At 33.0% G+C, this 20704-nt stretch overlaps 4 protein-coding genes and 1 long non-coding RNA gene across 11 annotated transcripts; 1 reads left to right on the top strand and 4 right to left on the bottom strand.

The window, feature by feature from the left end:
• The first annotated feature begins 399 nt into the window (after positions 1-399).
• Positions 400-2545, top strand: LOC123211075. Of its 3 annotated transcripts, XM_044629600.1 has the most exons (6): positions 400-615; positions 725-826; positions 1314-1395; positions 1552-1662; positions 2151-2244; positions 2327-2545. In XM_044629600.1, the coding sequence occupies exons 2-6, from the start codon at positions 770-772 to the stop codon at positions 2346-2348; spliced, it is 366 nt and encodes a 121-aa protein (XP_044485535.1). In that variant the 5' UTR covers positions 400-615; positions 725-769; the 3' UTR covers positions 2349-2545. The 3 variants fall into 3 exon arrangements, with proteins under 3 accessions (XP_044485535.1, XP_044485534.1, XP_044485536.1); XM_044629599.1 differs by having other exon boundaries at positions 402-826; XM_044629601.1 differs by having other exon boundaries at positions 406-826; positions 2151-2248.
• LOC123211076 lies at positions 1118-3041 on the bottom strand. Its single transcript, XR_006501320.1, has 3 exons — positions 2610-3041; positions 1533-1723; positions 1118-1410 (listed from the first exon to the last, which is right to left on the bottom strand). It is a non-coding gene; the product is annotated as an uncharacterized LOC123211076 (long non-coding RNA).
• A 403-nt stretch (positions 3042-3444) lies between these two features.
• On the bottom strand, positions 3445-7205 carry LOC123211832 (vesicle-associated protein 1-2-like). The gene is made up of 8 exons (XM_044630756.1): positions 6940-7205; positions 6770-6840; positions 6396-6477; positions 6191-6306; positions 5958-6107; positions 5810-5860; positions 4744-4821; positions 3445-3862 (listed from the first exon to the last, which is right to left on the bottom strand). The coding sequence occupies exons 1-8, from the start codon at positions 6989-6991 to the stop codon at positions 3752-3754; spliced, it is 711 nt and encodes a 236-aa protein (XP_044486691.1). The 5' UTR covers positions 6992-7205; the 3' UTR covers positions 3445-3751.
• LOC123211831 (phosphatidylinositol/phosphatidylcholine transfer protein SFH11) lies at positions 7059-12855 on the bottom strand. 5 transcript variants are annotated; one of them, XM_044630751.1, is made up of 12 exons: positions 12523-12855; positions 11894-12388; positions 11672-11771; positions 10978-11244; positions 10270-10347; positions 9271-9372; positions 9100-9149; positions 8865-8973; positions 8657-8737; positions 7889-7999; positions 7761-7802; positions 7059-7668 (listed from the first exon to the last, which is right to left on the bottom strand). In XM_044630751.1, the coding sequence occupies exons 2-12, from the start codon at positions 12256-12258 to the stop codon at positions 7624-7626; spliced, it is 1350 nt and encodes a 449-aa protein (XP_044486686.1). In that variant the 5' UTR covers positions 12259-12388; positions 12523-12855; the 3' UTR covers positions 7059-7623. The 5 variants fall into 5 exon arrangements, with proteins under 5 accessions (XP_044486686.1, XP_044486688.1, XP_044486685.1 ...); XM_044630753.1 differs by having other exon boundaries at positions 7889-7987; XM_044630750.1 differs by having other exon boundaries at positions 7059-7802.
• Positions 12856-15685: 2830 nt separating this feature from the next.
• Positions 15686-17719, bottom strand: LOC123210480 (probable aspartyl protease At4g16563). The gene has a single exon (XM_044628856.1). The coding sequence runs from the start codon at positions 17656-17658 to the stop codon at positions 16195-16197; it is 1464 nt and encodes a 487-aa protein (XP_044484791.1). The 5' UTR covers positions 17659-17719; the 3' UTR covers positions 15686-16194.
• Between the last annotated feature and the right edge of the window lie 2985 nt (positions 17720-20704).

The following is a 20704-nucleotide window of genomic DNA, read 5'->3' as shown; positions in this document are numbered from 1 at the left end:
GTCCAACAATGGATTTCTAGTTTTTGAGAGACTAATTCCCTTTCTTACAGCTGAAATCTTGTATTAGGGCTAATGAAACAGATGACCCATTAATTCAATTGTAAAGCAAATTCAAGATATTTAGCACGTGCATTTGAAGGGAATTGTGTGTTGAGCACTATTCATGGTGTCAAAGTTCAACTGTACCCCCAAAGTGGTTGAAATTTGTGATGGTGACCCTGGTCCAATAAAAGACATTTGCTTTAGACGGTGGAATGCCATTTTTCTTTCTAATTATATAATATTTATTAAGTAATTGGTCCAATCTCACTTGTTTCATCCATGGCAACAAAACTAAGGACGGAGTCCACAAAGTATTCCGTTCACCTTTTCTCTGTAATTAAAGTATCAATATGTCCATTCGTACACGCCTGTTTAGTTGGTATTTCTATGTTGAAAATTTAACAATTTTGATTCCCATCTTATCTTAAACCAAAATAATTATAAATTAGTGGTAAATTATAAGAACATGGAGGCAACAAATCCATACAGGTGGATGCAAGGGCATCACCAGGTTTGGTGGGCATAACATGCCAACTATGTCAAAGAGGAAGTCTTAATTTACATTAATTACAAGTAAACCTACTTTAAATTTGGCTTATTCAGAGTCTTAGCGCAGGCAAAACTTTTGAATTGAATTAAACTAATCTTGCTGCGTTATGTTTATGTATATGATAAAATTTAGTTGAAAATGTGAGCAGAAGAATTGAAGCTTATCTGCAGCTGTATAATGGTGGCACTAACCCACAACTCTCTTATGTATTCTGAGAATCTGACGCTTCCCACGGTACGCTCAATCTTCTTCTGTATTTAATACATCCCTATCCTACTGTGTTTTTCTTTTTGGTCAAGGCTTTCACTCTTTTCTTTATCGTAAGCTAGAACCCGTTTTTTCATCTGAATGCATATTTTTCCTAGTACAATTATGTGTCTCAATGCAAAATCTCTATGGTTGTTGGATTATGGTTCAATCATAAGAAGCTAATATTTGTTTTGTTTTCAACTTTGAAATCTCTGTGAAGGAAACATTGAAGCCTTTCTTTTCTTTTTCTGATATATGTGAATCTAAATATTTAGAGGCAGGCCAATGGGGAGCTGTAATTATTATAAAAGTTGATTATTACGACAGGACTGATAAACCTTAATGGATAAGAAGATTCAATAAACATCCTCAAAATTCCATACTACTGAAAAAAAGCAACCTTGAATGAAATGTTGTTTTAGCACTTCTTTATGGTCAGTCAATGTTAAGTCAATTGTCCATATGTTTCCAGTTTCAGGTGATAGTGATGAATGCAAACATGGGCTGCGCTGAATGTCGACAAAGAGTCTCCCAACTTACTTCAAAGATAAATGGTGAGGAATTCAATCCTGTTAACATAAAACAACAGAAACAAGTTTGAATGTGAAGTGTTCATGCATTTAATTCTCTTGTCATATAGAAATGGAATGTTCCAAATAATATGATAAAACAAGTAAATTAAGATGCTTACGCTTCTTCTGCAATTACAGGACTTAAAGAATATACAGTGGATGTGCCCAATAAACAAGTGATTGTGAAAGGGGATTTGGGATTTCATAGCAAACTCCGCTATCGTTCTCCTTTCCACAGAAATATGAAGAGTGGGTGTTTCCGTTTCAAATTCTTCTTCAAGTCTTTCAGGGCATTTTGCTTCACCAAAACCTTTTGAGGATTAAGCAAACACACATTTAGCCAGTCATCTAAATCGCACTGTGTATCAATAGAATTTGTATTAAAAGAAAAGGAAAAAAGAGAGATAATCATGTGTGTGTATTAGAGGTTTCTAACCTGATTCATATCATAATTAAATTTGGCACCATAATAATAATAATATTAATCTTTTTTGGTAAAATAATACTGTGCATTTAAGAGGAAATGTACTTTCTTGATTTTGTGCATCCAGTATAATTAAGATAAACTATATAATTCCAAATGCAGTACACCTCTTAAAAGATAGGACAAACAATGCTAAGACAGAGATACATTATAGTAATAACTGCTAATCAGAAAAAGGGAAAATCTTTTATAAATGAATTCAAACATTCCCAATTTGCCATTATCAAGACTCAGCTACTGCTTATATATGCAGCGGGCAGTATATTTTGCCTCAGCTTACAAGCAAATTTAAGGAGATGGAGAAAGCGTATAAGTCGGCATTTTTTACCACTCTCGTCCTCGCAGCTGTTGGTTTGACCCCTCTCCTTCTCTTTTTATTGTTTGTAAAGATGAAATAGTGATATGATAATGTTGGGTAAATGCATGCAGGGATAGCAAAGGCAGACTCTAATTCAATATCCATGCTCTATTAAAGAAGACTGCCAACCGCTTTCCCTAGAGCTCCCTGTTATATGTCTTAACAATCAATCCGTGCGTTTGTGGAAGAATCCCAAACCAAACAAACTCTCCCTCCCTTAAATGGGGGAGTGTGTATTTCAGTTTGTGTGATGGTGAAATAAAGAAATTATGTGGTCTATTTTATGCAAATTTCTTCCTTTTTCTCTAATTATTTAAAATTAATAAAGTCAGAGAAGTTGAAGAACCATGGTACCTGAAAAGGAGACAGAGCAATCAGAGTGACGCTCAATGTCATCAAGATTGGAGAGCTGAGCATGAGCGTAGAAGGAAAAGCAAGTGCGGCGGAGGAGCAGAAGCAATTCATGATGCCATCGTTTTTCCCATCTTTTGTTTACGGTGAGCCAAAGATTTGAGCTGTCCTAAAAATTTATCAAACTCGAGCTCACGAAAGCAAACTCGATCAAGCCCAAAAAAGAAAAAACTTATTAATCTTAATTAGGTTTTACATGATTTTGGAGATACATAATAGGATTGATTAAAATCGAGCTTTCTTAAATTGATCTTAACTCAAACAAACTGAAGAGTTAAACTTAGTTTAATTCAATCTACAATTCCATTACCAAGTTTGATTCAACTTAAGAAAATTTCCACTCTCAAGAATAGATGTAATGTTTATGAATAAACACAACATTTATAAGACATAATCATTTAAACTAAAACATAATTTATAATCATAACAGATTTGTCACAATCTAACATGAAATATATTTTTTGTTAGTTTTAGATTTTGCAGGTTATATAGCATTCAAAATTTGTCAAGATTTATTTTATTGTTTTATAAATATTCTAAGATTGTTTTCCACTTTATTCCAAAAATATTAAAAACCTTATAGTTTGTCATAAAACCCCTTAAAAGATATGAGGTTATTTCATCTTTCTGAACAAAATAAGGAATGTCTCATGGGAAATCAAATAAACTCTGTTTTATCAATCTATGTAGAGGAACTTGTTTGAGAGTAGATAAAATTGGGGTTACCTTTAAGGTATAATTACATAAAAACAAGTTTATAAAGCAAATAAGCAATAAATAATCTCCAAGCAGTAGATTTATTAAGTCACTTGTATTTCAATTATCAGAATCCTTCAGGCTTAACCACAAGTGAAAAGTATTCTTTTTAAGTTACAAAAGAATGCATGTGAACAAAAGCACGACTCACGCACAATACACTAAAATTTCAGTAACTAGCGCCTAAAAAAGTTTGATAATTTAACCACTACCAAAAACACGTCTGCTCATTAGTTTTTTCCTTTTCATCCCTTTTATCACCTTCTCTGATTAGGGACAAAGGGAAATCTAGAGAAAAATACTGGCAAAACTCTATAGTGGACAGATGCTTAAGATCTCTTCATCATGTACCCCATAATTATGCCAAGCAAACCAACGCAGATAACAAATATGAATGATACGCCAGCACGGTTTTTGTTGCCTGCACGCCTCAGGAATTCCTACACAAATTAAACTCATCATATAAGCAATTTTCATGGTTCAAAGTTTCATGTGATTACAATCAAAAGAGTTCAAGACAAAGGAATGAAAAAAATATGCATTTTGTGGAAGCAAAAAACTTGCCACTTCCTAGAAACTGTCCCAAGAGAACAAAATTATATAGCCACTCTCCAGCAGACTTAGATGTTAAGGTCATCAATGCACAAGTAGGGATATCCCAGGAACCCCCCAAAAAAAAGGAGATCAAAAAGGTGACATGTACCTTGAATACCAATATAAAAGGAGAAACTAAAACATAGACAAATATTTTCAAGAAAGCACAGGAGGAAAAAAATTATTAAAGAAATGTAGAAATAAAGAGAGTTGCATTTGCAAAAAATTCAGCCACAATGAGAAGCAACATAATATATGGACTGGAAACAAAAGATAATCAAGAAAAACTCCAGAAACACAACACTTGTGGTTCAAATTTATCATTTTTATAACAATGGGCAGGAACAGAAGGCATCAAACTTTGCTACCTTCAAACTCAAACATCCTCCTGGTATGCCAAGCTCATAATTCTATTGACAGATTTTCATTCATGAGGATATCAGACTCAAGATTTACAAAATAATAACACTTGAATCATCACATAGCACACCATTATTTCGCCTATCTTCCTGGTTTTGCTGATGCAACTCAAACGTACAAATATATGTTCAATAGAGTAGTAAATCATCAAAAGACATATAAAAGCTTACTTGTCCATCTGAAGGATTTGACATATCTACTTACAACATAGGAGATGAATATATAACCACAAAAAACAAAAATTCCAGACAAGAGTAAAAGAAATAAGTCTAAACTACAAATATGAAATCATATGCGAATCCCTCACCAGTTCCTGACGAAGCTTGTTATTTTGTTGAATAGCATTATTTTTTTCCTCACTCAGCTTTGAAATAAGAGATCTTGCCTGAAAATTAAAAATTATTGTCAGGAGTAATATAACCACTATTTCATAGACTCTTTTAATGCAACATGGTACTAAAGTATATCGCATGAAGGTAGAGGGGCTTGCTATATAAGCAAGTAAATGTAAGCATCAAGAAAAGAAAATGTCTCAATATTACAAGATTAAAGGAAACAACTGCTGCACTTTACTCTGATAAACAAAGAACAAATCGACATTAAGGCTAACAGACCCAAGTTAAAAAAGTGGCCTCTGATGTTTTCACTTTGTAATTAAGATACTCAAATGAGCACAAGGAGAATTCCCTAGTGCTGATACGATAATATTGAATTCAAAATCACTAACAACGAAGAACCAAAGCTCAGTCTAATAAACTTAACTCTTATAAAAACAATTAGAATCAACATTAATGATAAGACCCAAATTAACGAATGGCATCTGATTTTTCTGTTTTTAATTAAGCCGCATATATGAGTGCAAAAAGAAGTTCTAGCGCTGATTCCATGTTATGGGTTTCATTATCATTTAACCAAAAAAAAAAAAGAAATATGAAGTAAAACTCAGTCTGATAGCAAGCACCAAACAAGATTGATTTGCATCTGAAACTAACAAGTTTCCTAATAGAACAGCCAATGAAATGGACAAAATTTATGATATACACATCACGGTTATAAAGATTATCAATTATGAGAAGAAGTGGCACTCTTCTCACAAAAGAAACAAACCCAGTCAGATGCACTTTAATCTCAACCACAAGACTTAATCTGTATGTTCTTATAGGTGAATGTTGTTGTTTAGTCTACTTAAAAAAGCCACTGACTAGTAATGAATCCATCTTGATTGAACAGCATAAGGTTTTCTCCTCCCCATAAAGGAGAACAAAGTATATATCGACTCTTGCAAATAAGCAATTCATACCAATGCAGTACAAAAACCAAATGTATCATTATCAAAGCTATCTAGCAAAATAAGCACAAATTTTCAACTTTACCTCTACAGATTTATCATGAGCTTCAAGCCGCTCACTAAATGATTTTGTAGCCTATATTCACCACCATAAGGCATGGTGTCAGTTTCTTTAATTGATAGCAAATGAAGCTTTAAACTGAACATATAAAAAGGACAACTAAAATACTCACATTAACAAACTCAGCTCCATTCACATGTCCATTGTCTGATCCAGAACCTTCTTCTGATCCTTCAGGAACAGGGGATGGTGGTTGAGGCGGAGATACATAAACCACTCTCAATTTGCACTCTTCGAACACATGCCCTGCCTCCTTATTGAACTACAAAACCCACTTGCATAAATGATACTTCCAAGAATGACCAAACCAATGGTATAAGCATAACATCATCTCAATATAATTACCATTTCCGCATTAATATCCTTAGCAGTTATACCATCATTTGCCTTTACACTCTGAAGAAGAAACTTATCCTTGCATTGCATGTCAGCAGGTGCCTCTTTTTGGGCTTGCATAGTAACTGAATTAAAACCAAACATTCACAACTTGTCACCGAAAACTGAAATTACAAAAAGCAATAAACATTTAAACAAAATGAAAGATGCACACCAATAACATCACATGTTGACCGAGGCAGGACGATCCCCGTATTCGGACGCACACAATACTTCTTTGGATTTGTTGTTTTCACCTGTACAAAATCAATAAGAAATTCAGACAGGCTAAATCTACATTCTAATTTAACCGTTAATTTGGCGGTTAAAAAAAAAATTCAAATACAATATATGATCCATTCTAATTATAAGAAAAACATAAATTTACCTCATAAAAGAAAACGAACAAACAACTTCGCAAAATTAAGAAAAATCGGAAATTTAAGATTCACGGTTTATAAATTTCAATTCTAAAAATTCCCCAGCAACAAAACATAGAGTATTTTATTATAAGATGCAAAAATAACAGAGAAATGAATTAAATCATACCTTGAAAGCAACATAATTATCGGTTTTATTGGACAATAGAAGCGAAGAAGAGATCTGCTTCTTAAGCTCAACTAAAGACGACAACAACAAAAAAAAAAAAAAGCAAAATGAAAAAAGAACAAATAAGCCCTAAAAGCCGAAAGAGAAACAGATCGAGAAGGAAAACATACAAGGAAACTTGAGCTCCATAGGCTCGATGCTGAGAAGCTCTCCCGTGGTCATTATAAATCAAGAATGTTGCGATTGGAAAGTGAAGATCCAGAGGACGGATCTGTGTTTTATTGTGTTGAAAAAAAATTGTATTTGAAAACAAGATTCGGTGGAGAGAGATCGAAAAAATATGTGCTTGTTTTTGTTTTAGATGGATTTAAGCGAGCGAGAGACAAGTGATCAGCTGAACGTTCGAAGAAGAATAAAAATGGATCACTAATTCGCTTGCGCAAATATTTGCATTCTACTCGCTCCTCTTCAATATTTATATTTAATTTTTGTCTACTCTAAATTCAATTACAATTTAAATGACCACGTGTGAGAAACTCCCAATGCCACGTCAGTCCCCAAAATTGGTCTGATAAATACACCAACAAGTATTTAATGATTTATCAAAATCAAATTGACAATTCCTCAATCATGGCAGTTTTGTTGCTATTCCATCCATAGCGCATTAAGAAGATAGAGTCAAACAGATTCTTCAAAGTTGAAATATGAATGAATATGAAGGCAATAAATTAAACATGGTCAATTAAACAGATATTAAGATGCATTTGACCCCCACATAAAGCACTTGAGGTGCCTCAGCAAAACCACAACAGTAGTCCTAGCTTTCAGCAGAAACACTGAAAACAATTCTTGGTTCAAATTTTCATATTTTCTACATACTGCAAAAATTCTTTCAAGACCTGTTAACAGGAAACAAAGCAAAGATGACAAATAATAATAATTATAATTTGATAAGACTGGGAGAAATGAATAGACATAGTTTAAGACTTACACTTTTGGTGTCCTCAATTGCAGCTTCCAGTTTCTGAAATTTCTGTCATGCAGAAGCAGTCAATAATGGATTTGGATTAGTTTTTTAGACAGATTGAATCAGAGTCTTAATATTAGCAATTGACCGACCATCTTGGTATCCTCAAATGCACTTTCCAATGCCTGGATCTTCTCTAATGCAAGCTTCTTAATATCTGATATTTGTTCATTTCCTGTATCTTCTTCATTCTGCACATTATGCTGCATTGTGTTTTAGTTTACAAATGAAGCCTTTAACTCCAGCAAGTTACTTTTTCTTTTAACAGAGAAAGCTGACTAGGAAATTCTAACACTGAACAATTTTATATATATGATTATGGGGAAAAAAAAAAAAACTCTTTTTGTTTGTCATTACAAATGAAACAGTTATCAAGAAAATTATAAAGCCACTTGCACATTGGACATTGCTTACAAGGGTTGCATTTGACATCACAACCCAAAGCAATCTACTCTTTAAATGTAGTTGTTTTTCTGATTCAGACATTCTCAATACACTTCAAGCCATAGTTTTTTTCCCCCAAACACATAAAGTAGTGCAGTTAAAAGCACCAAACTTGCAAATAGAGTTTTCCATGTTGTTGGGCTGTAAACATCTTCCGAATACTTGGAGGCCTGAACTTGTTGAAAGTCCTGTATTATATTTTATAAAGGTTGAATACATTAATTAAAAAAAATTGGGTTGTGAAATCCCCTAGCATCTATAAGAGGACAGCAGAGGAAACAATGACTATAACCATTATGCACTAAAATCCCTAATTTCAAGTTTATTATGATGTATTTGCAAATTGAGCCAGAAAGCTCTTGGGAATCAGTTGACAGGGCCTAACTGTGTATCAGTAGCAAAAGTGTCTCTCTCACCGTATGATTCAACATAGCATCTCCATTAGGCTCATCATTGTCTCCTCCATAATTTTCCATCTCTTCTGTTGCGGAAACTGCCTGTAATATAAGTGAAAAGTCCATGCCAATTAAGGTGATACAAAACACAACATGTTAGACATCATTCATTTGAAGTCCTCAATCCCTGACAACAGTCAATAATATCTTGAATAAACTGGAAATTGACCTGAAGAATTTCTGTAATTTCTGGATTATTCCAGGGGCCTTTGTCACTTAACAGGCAACCACCGTAATCAGAACATGTGCAGTTTCCACCCAGAAAACGTGGCAAATTACTGCATGTTTGCAAAATATTTTTTATTTATCCCAATATTTTTCATCAGAAACATGTAATTTTAAATGCACAACCAATAATCTATACAAAATCATGCAAACAAATAGATATCCACTAATAATGTTACCTTGGATCAATAAGTTCAACCAGGTTACTAAGGTGGTTGTGTCCCAACACCTGAAATTTAATAATCGCATATGGTCAAAATAAACACGGCATTATTGAGGAAAAAGCACAAGTACACACAGTATTCTTATCCTACTGTACATGAAATTTGTGGATTGGTAAGAATCCTTACTTGAATCTTTGCTAATGTACGTACATCCAGAAAGGCCTTGATTACTTTCCATAGCATCCTGAACCCAGAGCTAGCATTGATTATGAAGAGATGGTGCAAAGTCTGTAAAGTTCAATAACCAAATTTATGAATTGATAAAGTTATCATAGCCTGATATCCCATCATCTTCAATTTATGCTCATACATAAACAGAGGCACCAGTTGGTCTGTCCTCAGGACCATTTCTGTCAAAGAAGGTTAACCATGTAGATCTCTGCTTCCACGATTTAAATTCAATTTAAGTGAAAAGATAAGGAATCAATGACTAAAACTAATTGGAAATCTAGGAAAATGTAAATGCACTATTTCTCCTTTAATTAAAATTCTAATAAACATTGTAAATGTTGTTTACTTCAATTTTGTTTCATTGATCATCCTTTGTATTAATATAGGATGGAGTTATCTAAAGCACTATCTTATGTATGGTAGATTTTCCTTGGTTGATAGATATCAATCAAGGATTTTATTTTTCTGTTAATCTTTCTATTAATCAATGAGTTATTTTGCTACGCAATTGCAGGCACAGGAAAACAATATTTCTTTTATTTTTCTCAAAATCTACCAATTATTGTCTCAGCTTTCAAAGCAGATCTAGATAGTTTTATGCCAAAATGGCTGGTAGTTAGTATAGCATAATATGCTCAAATAGAATGGCAATCTGAGAAATAGTTTAAGCTTCAATGAGTAATACTATCTATAACTGGCTGTTTGTATATTTCCAAAGCAACACCACTCTCATTTCCAAATGAGCTAAAAGACCTCAAAAGGTTGATGCATAAATTCAATATTACTGTCCTACATTGTATATGAGAAGTATCAATCCTGCTGTGCCCCAGTGGCTGTTGGGTAATCAACAGCTACTTCTTTCCATGAACCCTTGGTTCTGACTCACAAATTAACCATTCAACCATCTACTTGTTCATAGATTATTCAAAGTGAAAAGCAATGACATTTGCTTACCTCTGGGTAATAATTGCTATCAATCCTTTGAATTTCCATAAAGAGCTGTCTTACAGGCTTTGAGAAATTAGACATTCCCTAGGTCAAGATAGCACTTAAAAATTTTAGAATTCACAACAAAATGAAGTTCAATATAGAATAAATTTATAGCTAAGTTTTCTCTCCCAGCCAAAATAGTCTTACAGAGAATGAATCAATCAAAACTGATTTTAAATTTATAGCGCTTCTGCTATCAAGTCTGTAGAGAGGAGTTAAACAGATGCTTTGAAGCCTTGAATCACCATCAGAAAATAAGCCCAAGAACTTAAGATTAACATCCCTGCTCCTAGCTTTAAAAAAACAGATTTTAAATTTCAAGTTCATGGATCAATTTTTAACTTGCAGTAGAGTAATGTGATAATAAGTCATTATTGACAACTTCAGACCCTTGAAGGAGATTCTTTCATAAATCTAAAGTTGGAGACCAAGGGGCAACTCTCAGGAAACATTCTGTAGCATATAGTTGTATAAGGTTTGTGATTAAGGATACCTTTCGTCCTCTGGGAATGAACTAGTTCCACAAGGCAAAAAGAGAAAGTACTGCTATAAGTGAAATTCTACAATAATCTTTGCAAAATCCTGTTGATTAATTTGGAATAAAGAACAAAAACAACATGATTGTCTATGAGAAGAGTTTGCAAGATGAAAAAGATGTAAACTGAAACTCACCACTCCCTTCACATCTAATATACTTGTGGTTGATGCTACATGCCTCTTGGCTGCAATCGAACAAGCAGGGTATCTCAAATTTAATGTTTTCTCTTGTTCAGACACATGATACTTAACAAATCTTTCAATTGTGGTTACTTGCAGCAAGGCATTTAGATCTATCATCCCTATTTGTTCAATGTATATTGGTCTACCGAATTTATCAACTCCATGAAATCCATGAGGATAGCATTGCTTGACCTCCTTAAACTCGTCAAATTTAAATTCCTGCAGAATGTTCAAAACAATTGTATCATGCGAAAGAATATAGTTAACAGGTCCATGATTTCTCAGATGAAGTTCAACAGGACTCAGTAAGGCACACAACTTAAAAATAAATGTATTTTTGAGGATCAGCGTGTATAGCTTGGATTAATCTAGAAAAGAAAACTGTGATTTTGATGCCACTGAAAGTGGAATCCAAAATATCCATAAGGAGCCACCTTTCAGGGAATTTGAAGAAAGTGAAGAGTTGTTATTGACAGACATCGGTGATTATCATATTCCAAGCAATTTTTTTAACCCCATTTGATACCTTTGGAGACCAAATATGAATTCTGAACACAACTTCACAATAGTTGTATATATTAATTCCAACAGTATTAAAATAGTTCCAACTTCCAAGTATAAGATAAGATAAGAGCCTAGAATTCACCTTGGTAATTGCATCAACCCCAAAATCCTGGCGCCACATGAGATAATTCAAGAACATCTCTCTTGATTTTGTAACATCAAAATCCCTCATTCGTAGAAATCTGAAACCACAGAAAAATACCATTTTGTGATAAACCCACCAAAAAAAACTAAATTTTGTAACTAAGAATTCATAGAAGAAACACAAATTTTCCATATATCTCAAAAATACAATTGACCCTACCGCAAAAGTGTGTGATAGTCATTGTCTTTCGTTGTTAACTGACCCTCAAGAAAGAGTAATTCACGGAAAGAATTAACAATTTCTTCATATTTTGGATCAGGAGTTCCTTCGAGGATATTTTTCATGCTTTTGCTCCTCCCAATTCTCTTCAGCGACCGTTGAACCTTCTTTGGATAAATTAACAATTTGTTAATGCCTGTATTTGTTGATGAACGATGTTTGTCTTGTTTTTCAGCTGGGAGAACCCAATTAGACTCAAGGGGTGGATGCATAGATTTAGTTTTTCCCCCAATATATTTCTTTGGAGTTGATCCCTCACCTTCTTCACTATCCCCATGAATAATGATCTCCCCATCGTAATTCATGTGTACCCAACTCAATTGCAATAAGCAACTATAAGTATTAAATGAAAATGCTAAACATATGACAGTAATGTTTAAATTCTTCCAATTGCCTAATCTTAACAATCATCAAACCTTCTGCCCTGTCCCCAAACTGTTAAACAAAAGAGGAACAAATCTCAACAAAGTTTCTGTAAATTTTAATCAACTAAGTTTATGAAAAGTTTTGGTAACTACAGAAGAAAAAAAGAAAAAGAAAATGCCCAATTCAGAAATATGAAGAAGTACCGATGTTGAGACAGCATAAAGAGGAGAGCAATTCAATCCGATGACTTGACCCACAAGAAAATAATTTGAAAAGAATGAAGCAAAGGTGAGGAATCGAATATAAGGATAAATTTGATTCTTGCATATGTGGAATGAACGGGTAACAAGAAACTGTGGAAAAATTTAAAGAAAAAAAAAGAGAGAGAGAGAGAGAAGAGAAACGAGCATGGCAATTCCAACAACAGATATGGTGGATTGAAAAGGAAGGTGCAAGTGTTGAAGTTGAAGAGTAATTAAGGAATCAAGTTTTCTCTCGTGGCGGGAAAAGAGCGGGCCCAAGCCCTAACTGTCAATTCTGTTACTTTTCTTATTTGTAAATACATGTATTATAATTATTGAATTTATATAACATATTTTGAGAAAAAATAAAAAAATGTTTGAATTTTTTAATGATAATTGAAGGGATGTGGTTGGGCCGTGAAAGAGTAGGGAGAAATTTATCATGGGCCTATATCCAAAAATAAGTTAGAGTGTTTCTATATACCCCCATCTAGAGGTAGATTCAGATCGGGTCCGAATATCTCTTAGCTCAAGTTTGATTTGAATGAAAAATAGTCTAATTCTAGTTCAGTTCAGATGAAAAATGACTCAGTTCGATTTAGTTCGAGTTTGGTTTGATTTCATAACTTGAATCAATTGGTCAAATTTATAGTTTGGTTTGACTCGAATTAATCGTTCAAATTGATGATTCAAATGTATAACTTAAATTCATGACTCAAGTTCATGGTTCATTGACAAAACCAAGTCGTTTAACCCAAATAATATTTAAAATTTTTTATTCAAGTCAAACCAAGTCACAAATTCGAATTATTAAATTCGAACCGTAAATTCGAGTCATGAATTTAAATTACTAATTCTAGCCAAACATCCCCTAGCTTGAGTTTGACTCAGTTAAAAAATGAGCCAAATCTTTAAGCGCAAGTTCAATCCAAATTTAAATCAAACGAATTTGAGTAGAGTTAAATCAAGCTTAATAGACTTTTGAGATTAAGCCGACTTGGATCATATCTAGGCCTACCCCTATCTGACTATCTATTTTTTCATCGAACTGTAAAAAAATAATAAAACTCTATGTACATATTTTTAAATATACATTTAGAGTAAATAAATGATATATCAGCATATAATTAGATAATTTTAAAGTAAAGATAAAATAATATTCAATCATATAATGATACATTATTTGTATATCCAAAATTATATATTAAAAATATATACATATAATATTACTCATAAATAATACAAAGTAAGGAAAATTAATGTATGGCTTTACATTATTCATTTTGTTTATTGTGAATGTTATGTTTTTTTAGTCTAAGTTGCTTCATTATTAGTGAAATTGTAAATTAGGGATGCTTTGGTTGTGATTTTTAAAAAAATTTGAGATTGGTTAGGAAATGGATGAAATCTCATAAAAAAAATATATATATTGAAAATAATATATGAATGTTCATCCACTTAGAATTAATGCATATTCTATGTCACGAGAATCAGTCAAAGTTGATCAACAATCACTTAAGGGTAATAAGGTAATTTTGACAGTTAAAACACTCATTTCAATAGAAAAATTGTTTGTTCCAAAACGTTAGTTATTAAAAAATTATGATTCAAAGGAGACAGAAACATGATTTAAGTACGAAAAATGTAAGGAACGTTTTTTTTTTAAATTTAAAGAAATTGTATTAAGGTTTTTTTGTTTTTTAAAATTCCAGAACAATTTCCCTCTATCAAACTAAGCCAAACACAGTTCTAATTTTAAAACCTTTAATGCGGTCCAGTACTGCCAACCAAACATGTTCTGATGTTCCTTTGAAATAAAAAAAGAAAAAAATTAATCGTATGGTCTCCTCAGGTAAAATCTAAATTCTGAAGGGATTAGATAAAATGGCATGTAAGTTGAATATGGCAGTGAAAGGACCGCATACTTGGAGTTTGGGGTCTGAAAACGAAATCTTCAAAGTTAGTATATTTTAATTATTACCACGTTTAATTATTGGTTGTGGTCCTAAGAAATAAAATAGTGCCGGAGAGTTAAAGAGTGCAGACGAATCTAGAAGCACACGAATGGAGACAGCTGGCTGTGACCAAACACTCACTGTCACAGGCATGACAACAGCCGTACTATGACGCCTTACTTTGGAAGAATATACGTAACATATTCATAATTTAAATAATTTAAATATATAAATAATATATTATTATTTAATTAAATAATTTTAAATTAAAAATAAAATATATAATCTACATATTAAAAATGTTATATATATAATATTATTTATTATAATAATAAAAAATTATTTAAAATAAAGATTAATTTTACTAATATTAAAAAAATAAAAAAAATTATTAGAAGATATTATAATTGAAGAAAGTAATTATAATTGAAAATCAATTACTAAAACAATAATATAATAATAGTTGTATGGTTTATCTGAAAAAAAAAAAAAAGAAGAATTTTGAGTTTCAGCCAAACAACATAAAAAAACAAGTGGGCTTTGGTTTTTTTGCATGGTTTAGGTGAAGCAGAACCACTTTCCGCCACTGCTTCCAAAATCGCTGGCAAAACCTGTCTCTATCACTACATGCTTGTTGAACATCAATTAGAAAAGATATTTTCTTTACGGGATTTGCTATTATTAAAGGTTTTTATGTAATCCTCCACTGTTTGGATACTTAAAAAATTAAAAAGAAGAGTTTTACTTATGTGTAAAAATTGAGCTTACCGATGAGGGGATTTATATAGTTTTTTTATGGATATTTATTTGAGAAGATTATTATTTTTTGATAAATTATATTTTATTTTATTTATAATTAATAAAATATTTTAATAAATTTTATTATTTAAATTTTAAAAATTATTTAAATAATCTCAATTTTATTATAATAATAATTGTATTTATTAAAATTTTTAAGTAAAAATAATTTTATTGTTATTAATATATTAAATAATATAAAAAATATTTTAAAATAATTATAATTAAAATTTTTAAATAAAATTATATATTAATATTTATTAATGAAATTTTATTAAATATAATAATTATTTATATTTAAAAAATTTTAAATTATTATATTAATTTTGATAATAAAATACTTTTTAAATTAAATGCCCCTTACACAGGAATGATGACTGAAAGCACCTCCACATCAATAATCCGGTACATAGGGTCCACCTCATACAATAAGACAGCTGGTTTCCATTGCAGGAGTGAGTTAACCCGCGCCATGTCTGGGTCACTGTCTCAACGCATCCCATCTCAGTGGATAAGAACAAAAAGCCTTACATTTTGATCCCCCTTAACTTTACGGAGATGTGACAAAGACCAAATAACAATTACACAATTTTTACTCAAAAGAATCAAAACGACATCTGCTTCGCAACCTTTTTAGAATACAATTTAAACATAGAATAAAACCCCATCTATTCTACTTTCGTTGCCCACACTTCATATTTTGCTTTAAATATCCACCTACATTTATATACACATGCCAGGCAAGGTGATTGTATAAACTATGGTGGATTTTATAAAGCAAAAAATGAAGTGTGACTGAAATCAAATTCTAAACCCCTTATTATTATTCACCATAAGTCAAAATGCCAAGACCCCTAACCCAAAGTCAACCATGCGTATGCTAGTTTTTGTTCAAGTTTTCCCACAAAGATGCGCACTTCCTTCTAGCAAACCCAACCCTTTTTTTCCCTAAATCATAAACCACTTCAAAACCCTGCTGTTGGTAATTCCCTAGAATACCCCCTGGCCCACCACTCAACTCTTCCTCATCACCACCGTTCATCAGCATCAGACAGCCCACATTCCTCTTCTTCTCCGACCCATCTTCACCGTCTAAAAATTCGTAAAAATAATTCCTCCGGGGCAACACCACAGTCGAACCGTTACCCACAAAATGAAACTTCACCATTGGCACATTCGCCATCTTCCCTAGGTAGTAACACGGACTCAGCCCCGTCTTTTCCTCGATGCCGCTAGCCCTCTCATGACTCACGCCAACTCGGCGATCGAACTCAACTACCACTGAATCATACAAACTCTTGGGCAGCATAGTAAAAGTCGTCCCTGAGTCTACCACCATCCCGCCGTTTCCCTTTCTGTCAACTCTTTTTAAAAACCCAGGAGACGGAATATTCTTTTTTCCCACCGAGATTCCATTCAGCCCAACAGTATAAAAATACGGATGTTTCGGATTATTCAATATTTCAGTGTACACAAACTCAGTTTCATCCCTTTCTTCAACCTTCTCTTTATCTTCATAGCGGCCAAAAATGAGCGGACTCGGGCGGCGAGTTTTCTCAGAATCAAACGAGTGAGAGACAAGACAGTAAGAAAATCTGTTTCCAAGTCGAGGAGATAAAGAAGAAAGCTGGGCTGGAAATGAGAGTACGCCACGACCGAAGCCGGCAACACCGACGGTTTCCGCCAGAGTGGTGTGGGCGCAACCAAAGGCGAAATTAGAAAGAACCAAAGACTTGTGTGCTGAGACTGGCATGGATAAAGAATCTTTATAGAGTGTGGCAATCAAACTGCCATCTCCATAGGCATAATAAAGAGGGGGGCAAGAGAAAGATTTACAATCAGACATTTCAATGGAGTCGAGGGGGCATTTAGCAATAGCGCATAAATTTGAAGTGGAGAGAGATGAGTGAGCTGCTGAACAAGCAGGGGATTGACAAGAGAGTCTTGAGGCGGTGGCGGAAATGGTAAAAGGTTGAGCCTTTTCGGGTTTGGACTCACAAAGAATACATTGAAAAGGGTGGCAAGGGAGCCAGACAAAGTCGGAGCCTGTGTCGAGGTAGAGAGAAACAGAGGAGTTGGAATCGCCAAGGGAGAAGGAAAGAGTGTAATCACTACCAGACGAGAGAGGGAGAGAGACTTGTTGATTACTGTTGTGATGGCGGTGGAAGCGGTTGGCGGAGCGGGTGGTGGTGGATTTGAGGAGTTGGTGGATGGAGTTGAATTGAGTTTTAGAAAGAGAGTGGGTCAGAGGTAGAAGAACAAGTTGGGATGATGATACAGATGATGCAGGGAAGAAATATGGTATCAGAATTAACAAGTAAAACATAAAAATCAAAGCAGCCATGAATTTAGAGTGAGAAACAGAGATGAGTGGCCTATTGTTATATAAGAATGAAGAAGAAAAATTGACTGATAATTTTAATTAGTTTATCAGCATGATTAAGTAGGTGAATTAAATTAATAATACTAGCTATAAAGAGTTGGCACCTGTGAAATACCTGTGTTGTACTAGTTACAGCATAAAGATTTGAGTTTAGGAATGTCAAATATGTAATTTAACTTTTACAATGTATCTTAAGACAAAAAAGAGACATTTAGTAAGGTAGAAATTATTATCCAACGGCCAAATGATTATGTCCCATCAAGGTACGATGAAAACTCAATTTTTTATATTAAAAATTTATTAATTTATTAAATTTATTATTATTATTAAAAATAAAATTATTATTTATAATTTTTATTTAAATTTGATATTTTATATTATTTTTTAAGTTTAAAAAAAAAAAATTTCTCATAGATTATCCTTTTACTTCTGTTTTAAACCTTGTTACTTTCCCTAGGTCATAAGGTTTCTTTCACAAATTTTTACAACCCCCCACATATTTTTCTTTATGCCTACCATCACCCTAAGATTTTGAAATATTGTTGAAATATTGTCATTCCCTTAGTCTTTGGCCACCAATCTGTTAGAGACCGAGTCATCGTCAAACCTAGTACCAGTCTTCAGTGAGTTCGTTCTTTCCCAGTAATCTCGAGACATAATTTTTCTTCTCCTTTGAGTCACCATTAAGCACCTCCTTCTTGATTTCTTATCATTATCGTCCATTGAGATCGAGCAAGTCTAGTATACTTCACTTTATTGGTGCCAGCCTTCCTCCTGGGTGACTCTCATCCATGCAAAATGGGCCAGAAATCAAGCAAGATCTCTTGCTTAATTTCAACCCTATTTTGCACTGATAAGAGTCACCATAGGAGAGAGAAGGGCGTCAGTGGCTCAATCTTAGAAAAGAAGCATGCCAAAAACAGAGGAGATAAACGTTGACAATGGAGAAGAAAGATGTTGACGATAATCAAAAACTGAAACTGAAGAGGGATGAAGCTATGATTTTTCAAAAAGAAAGAAAACACGCAAGATGAGAAAAATATAAAGTTGAAACCCTAAATTTGGGGGAATAATCATTTTTTAAGTTTGAAAAATATAAGGTTAAGGGATAAAAAAAAATTTTAAAATTTAAGAGTAATTATAAAATATAAGTTTAAATAAAAATTTTACTTTTAATAATATTGATAAAATTTAATAAATAAATAAATTTTTAAAATTTTAAATTTTAATAAATAAAAAGTTAAATTTGCATCGTGGTCTGGCCTTATCCAAATTGCTGCTGGATCCCTTGGTTTGCTTGCAATTAAGAGGGTGGACTGACTGAGCAACCGAGTTAGCCCCCAACTTGAATCAATAAATAAAAACCGAGGATTTCTACAGTCAAACTGTAATTATTTCTACTATTCATGCAGTAATATCTATACTTTTATTCTTCTCACTTTCAAATGGAATTGCTTCAGAAGAAAAATAAAAGAGGATTCCTTGATAAATTTAAAGTAAATTCATTAAAAAAAAATAAAGTTCCTGCCTATTCAGAAATTAAAAAAATACTTGAAATTACCTAAATTGAATATAAAGAGGATTCCTTATAGGACTTTAAAAATTGGAAAAAAACAAAAAACATTTCCTCCAATAACAGAGCAGTCTTTGAGAAAGAAATGTTTTTTGTCCGTTCAATGCCAATAAAACGCCAGCTAAGCTAATGCGGAAAATGAAACACGTGGCACTGGAGCTGGGCCTAAATAGCAGACTAAGGTATCAATTTAAGTGGGTCCATTCAAAGCCCACATTGCTTACCAACCGCCAAAGACTCTCTATTTCAAAGAAAGTTTAATTTGATAGGAGATGCACTCGTCACCTCACTTTGACTTTGACTATCCAAAATTAAATATTGGGAAACTATTTTAACTCATTTAACTTTTTTTGTTATTTACATTAAAATTATTTGTGTATATTTAATGTATCAAAATTTGAGTGGGAAATAGCCTGTTGGCCTTAATATAATACAAAGGTGTGTTCTTCCTTCTCCCTATTTGAGAAAGCTACTTCAAATTATATTGTTCAATGGGAACTGATCATAAAACAAAAATATTACTATACTTTTAATCAATTAGGGGCTTATGCTAATTTTTAGAGTGTTTTCAATGAGTCGAAAACTTTGATATAAACAAAGGATATTAAAGGGTGTCATATCTAAGGGCAAAACCATCGTTGATATTTTTGTAATTTTATTCATTGATACGACGAGCCAAGGATGTCATGTCATCATTGAATGGTCCAGTCTTGAATATTTTACAGATAAAAACAATACATTTTGGTCGTTCAAATTTCGAAGTTCAAACATATAATATAGTTGTAGGTCCTAAAGCGCAGCCATTAAAAAGATAAGGTTCGACAGACACGTCTTTCTATCAACCATGACCCATGGTTTTTATGTAAATCATGGAGGATATATATTATACATAAAAGTCTGTCTTCTCTACGTCCCACTGTAGTCCCTTTCAAATTATTGTAAGGGCCCATCTATGAGGGAAGGATCACCAAACTTTCTATATAAAAATACCAAAAAGATACCTATATTCAACGAAAAATTTACTTAACCAAGTTCACACCACTTGATTTTATGAAGAATTTACCTAAAAACTTTGATATGGGTATCACAGGGCATACACGAGAGCAGAACTTGCGATGCCTGCCGGTTTGGCAAATTGGCAATTATTTGCCTAATAAGAATGTGACGTTTTGTCACGTTGTGTCTGGTAGAATTAACAAAGCCAAACCAAAGAGGTTTGAAAAATCAAATCAATACATATGTGGACCACATTTGTCAAATCAAACTTCTTAAAATGCTCCAATGAGAGTTCAATAAGGACACTTTTATCTGAAAATATTCGGTAAGCACTGCCACAAAGATTTGTTTTCAAAAACCACTGTCTTCTCGTCCTTTGCTGGTTCGCCAGTATTATCTCGTGTTTTAGAATCACACAATTAAGAGCCACCCTTCTTT

The sequence above is a fragment of the Mangifera indica genome, chromosome 3, assembly GCF_011075055.1.
Source record: "Mangifera indica cultivar Alphonso chromosome 3, CATAS_Mindica_2.1, whole genome shotgun sequence".
Lineage (NCBI taxonomy): Eukaryota > Viridiplantae > Streptophyta > Magnoliopsida > Sapindales > Anacardiaceae > Mangifera > Mangifera indica.
The sequence above is the reverse complement of the archived record's forward strand: the minus strand, read 5'-3'. Positions and strand labels throughout refer to the sequence as shown.

What these genes read in the sequence shown, in the direction of transcription:
- LOC123211075 (XM_044629600.1), top strand. Translation starts at nt 770, where the DNA reads ATGGTGGCACTAACCCACAACTCTCTTATGTATTCTGAGAATCTGACG. An exon ending in AGAATCTGACGCTTCCCACG is followed by an intron (nt 827 to 1,313) that starts GTACGCTCAATC and finishes ATATGTTTCCAG; the next exon opens with TTTCAGGTGATAGTGATGAA. An exon ending in CCACTCTCGTCCTCGCAGCT is followed by an intron (nt 2,245 to 2,326) that starts GTTGGTTTGACC and finishes AAATGCATGCAG; the next exon opens with GGATAGCAAAGGCAGACTCT.
- LOC123211832 (XM_044630756.1), bottom strand. Translation starts at nt 6,991, where the DNA reads ATGACCACGGGAGAGCTTCTCAGCATCGAGCCTATGGAGCTCAAGTTT. An exon ending in ATAATTATGTTGCTTTCAAG is followed by an intron (nt 6,478 to 6,769) that starts GTATGATTTAAT and finishes GATTTTGTACAG; the next exon opens with GTGAAAACAACAAATCCAAA. An exon ending in CTCATGATAAATCTGTAGAG is followed by an intron (nt 4,822 to 5,809) that starts GTAAAGTTGAAA and finishes TTTAATTTTCAG; the next exon opens with GCAAGATCTCTTATTTCAAA.
- LOC123211831 (XM_044630750.1), bottom strand. Translation starts at nt 12,258, where the DNA reads ATGAATTACGATGGGGAGATCATTATTCATGGGGATAGTGAAGAAGGT. An exon ending in TATTAGATGTGAAGGGAGTG is followed by an intron (nt 10,348 to 10,977) that starts GTGAGTTTCAGT and finishes ATCTTGACCTAG; the next exon opens with GGAATGTCTAATTTCTCAAA. An exon ending in GTTGAACTTATTGATCCAAG is followed by an intron (nt 8,974 to 9,099) that starts GTAACATTATTA and finishes GCAAACATGCAG; the next exon opens with TAATTTGCCACGTTTTCTGG.
- LOC123210480 (XM_044628856.1), bottom strand. Translation starts at nt 17,658, where the DNA reads ATGGCTGCTTTGATTTTTATGTTTTACTTGTTAATTCTGATACCATAT.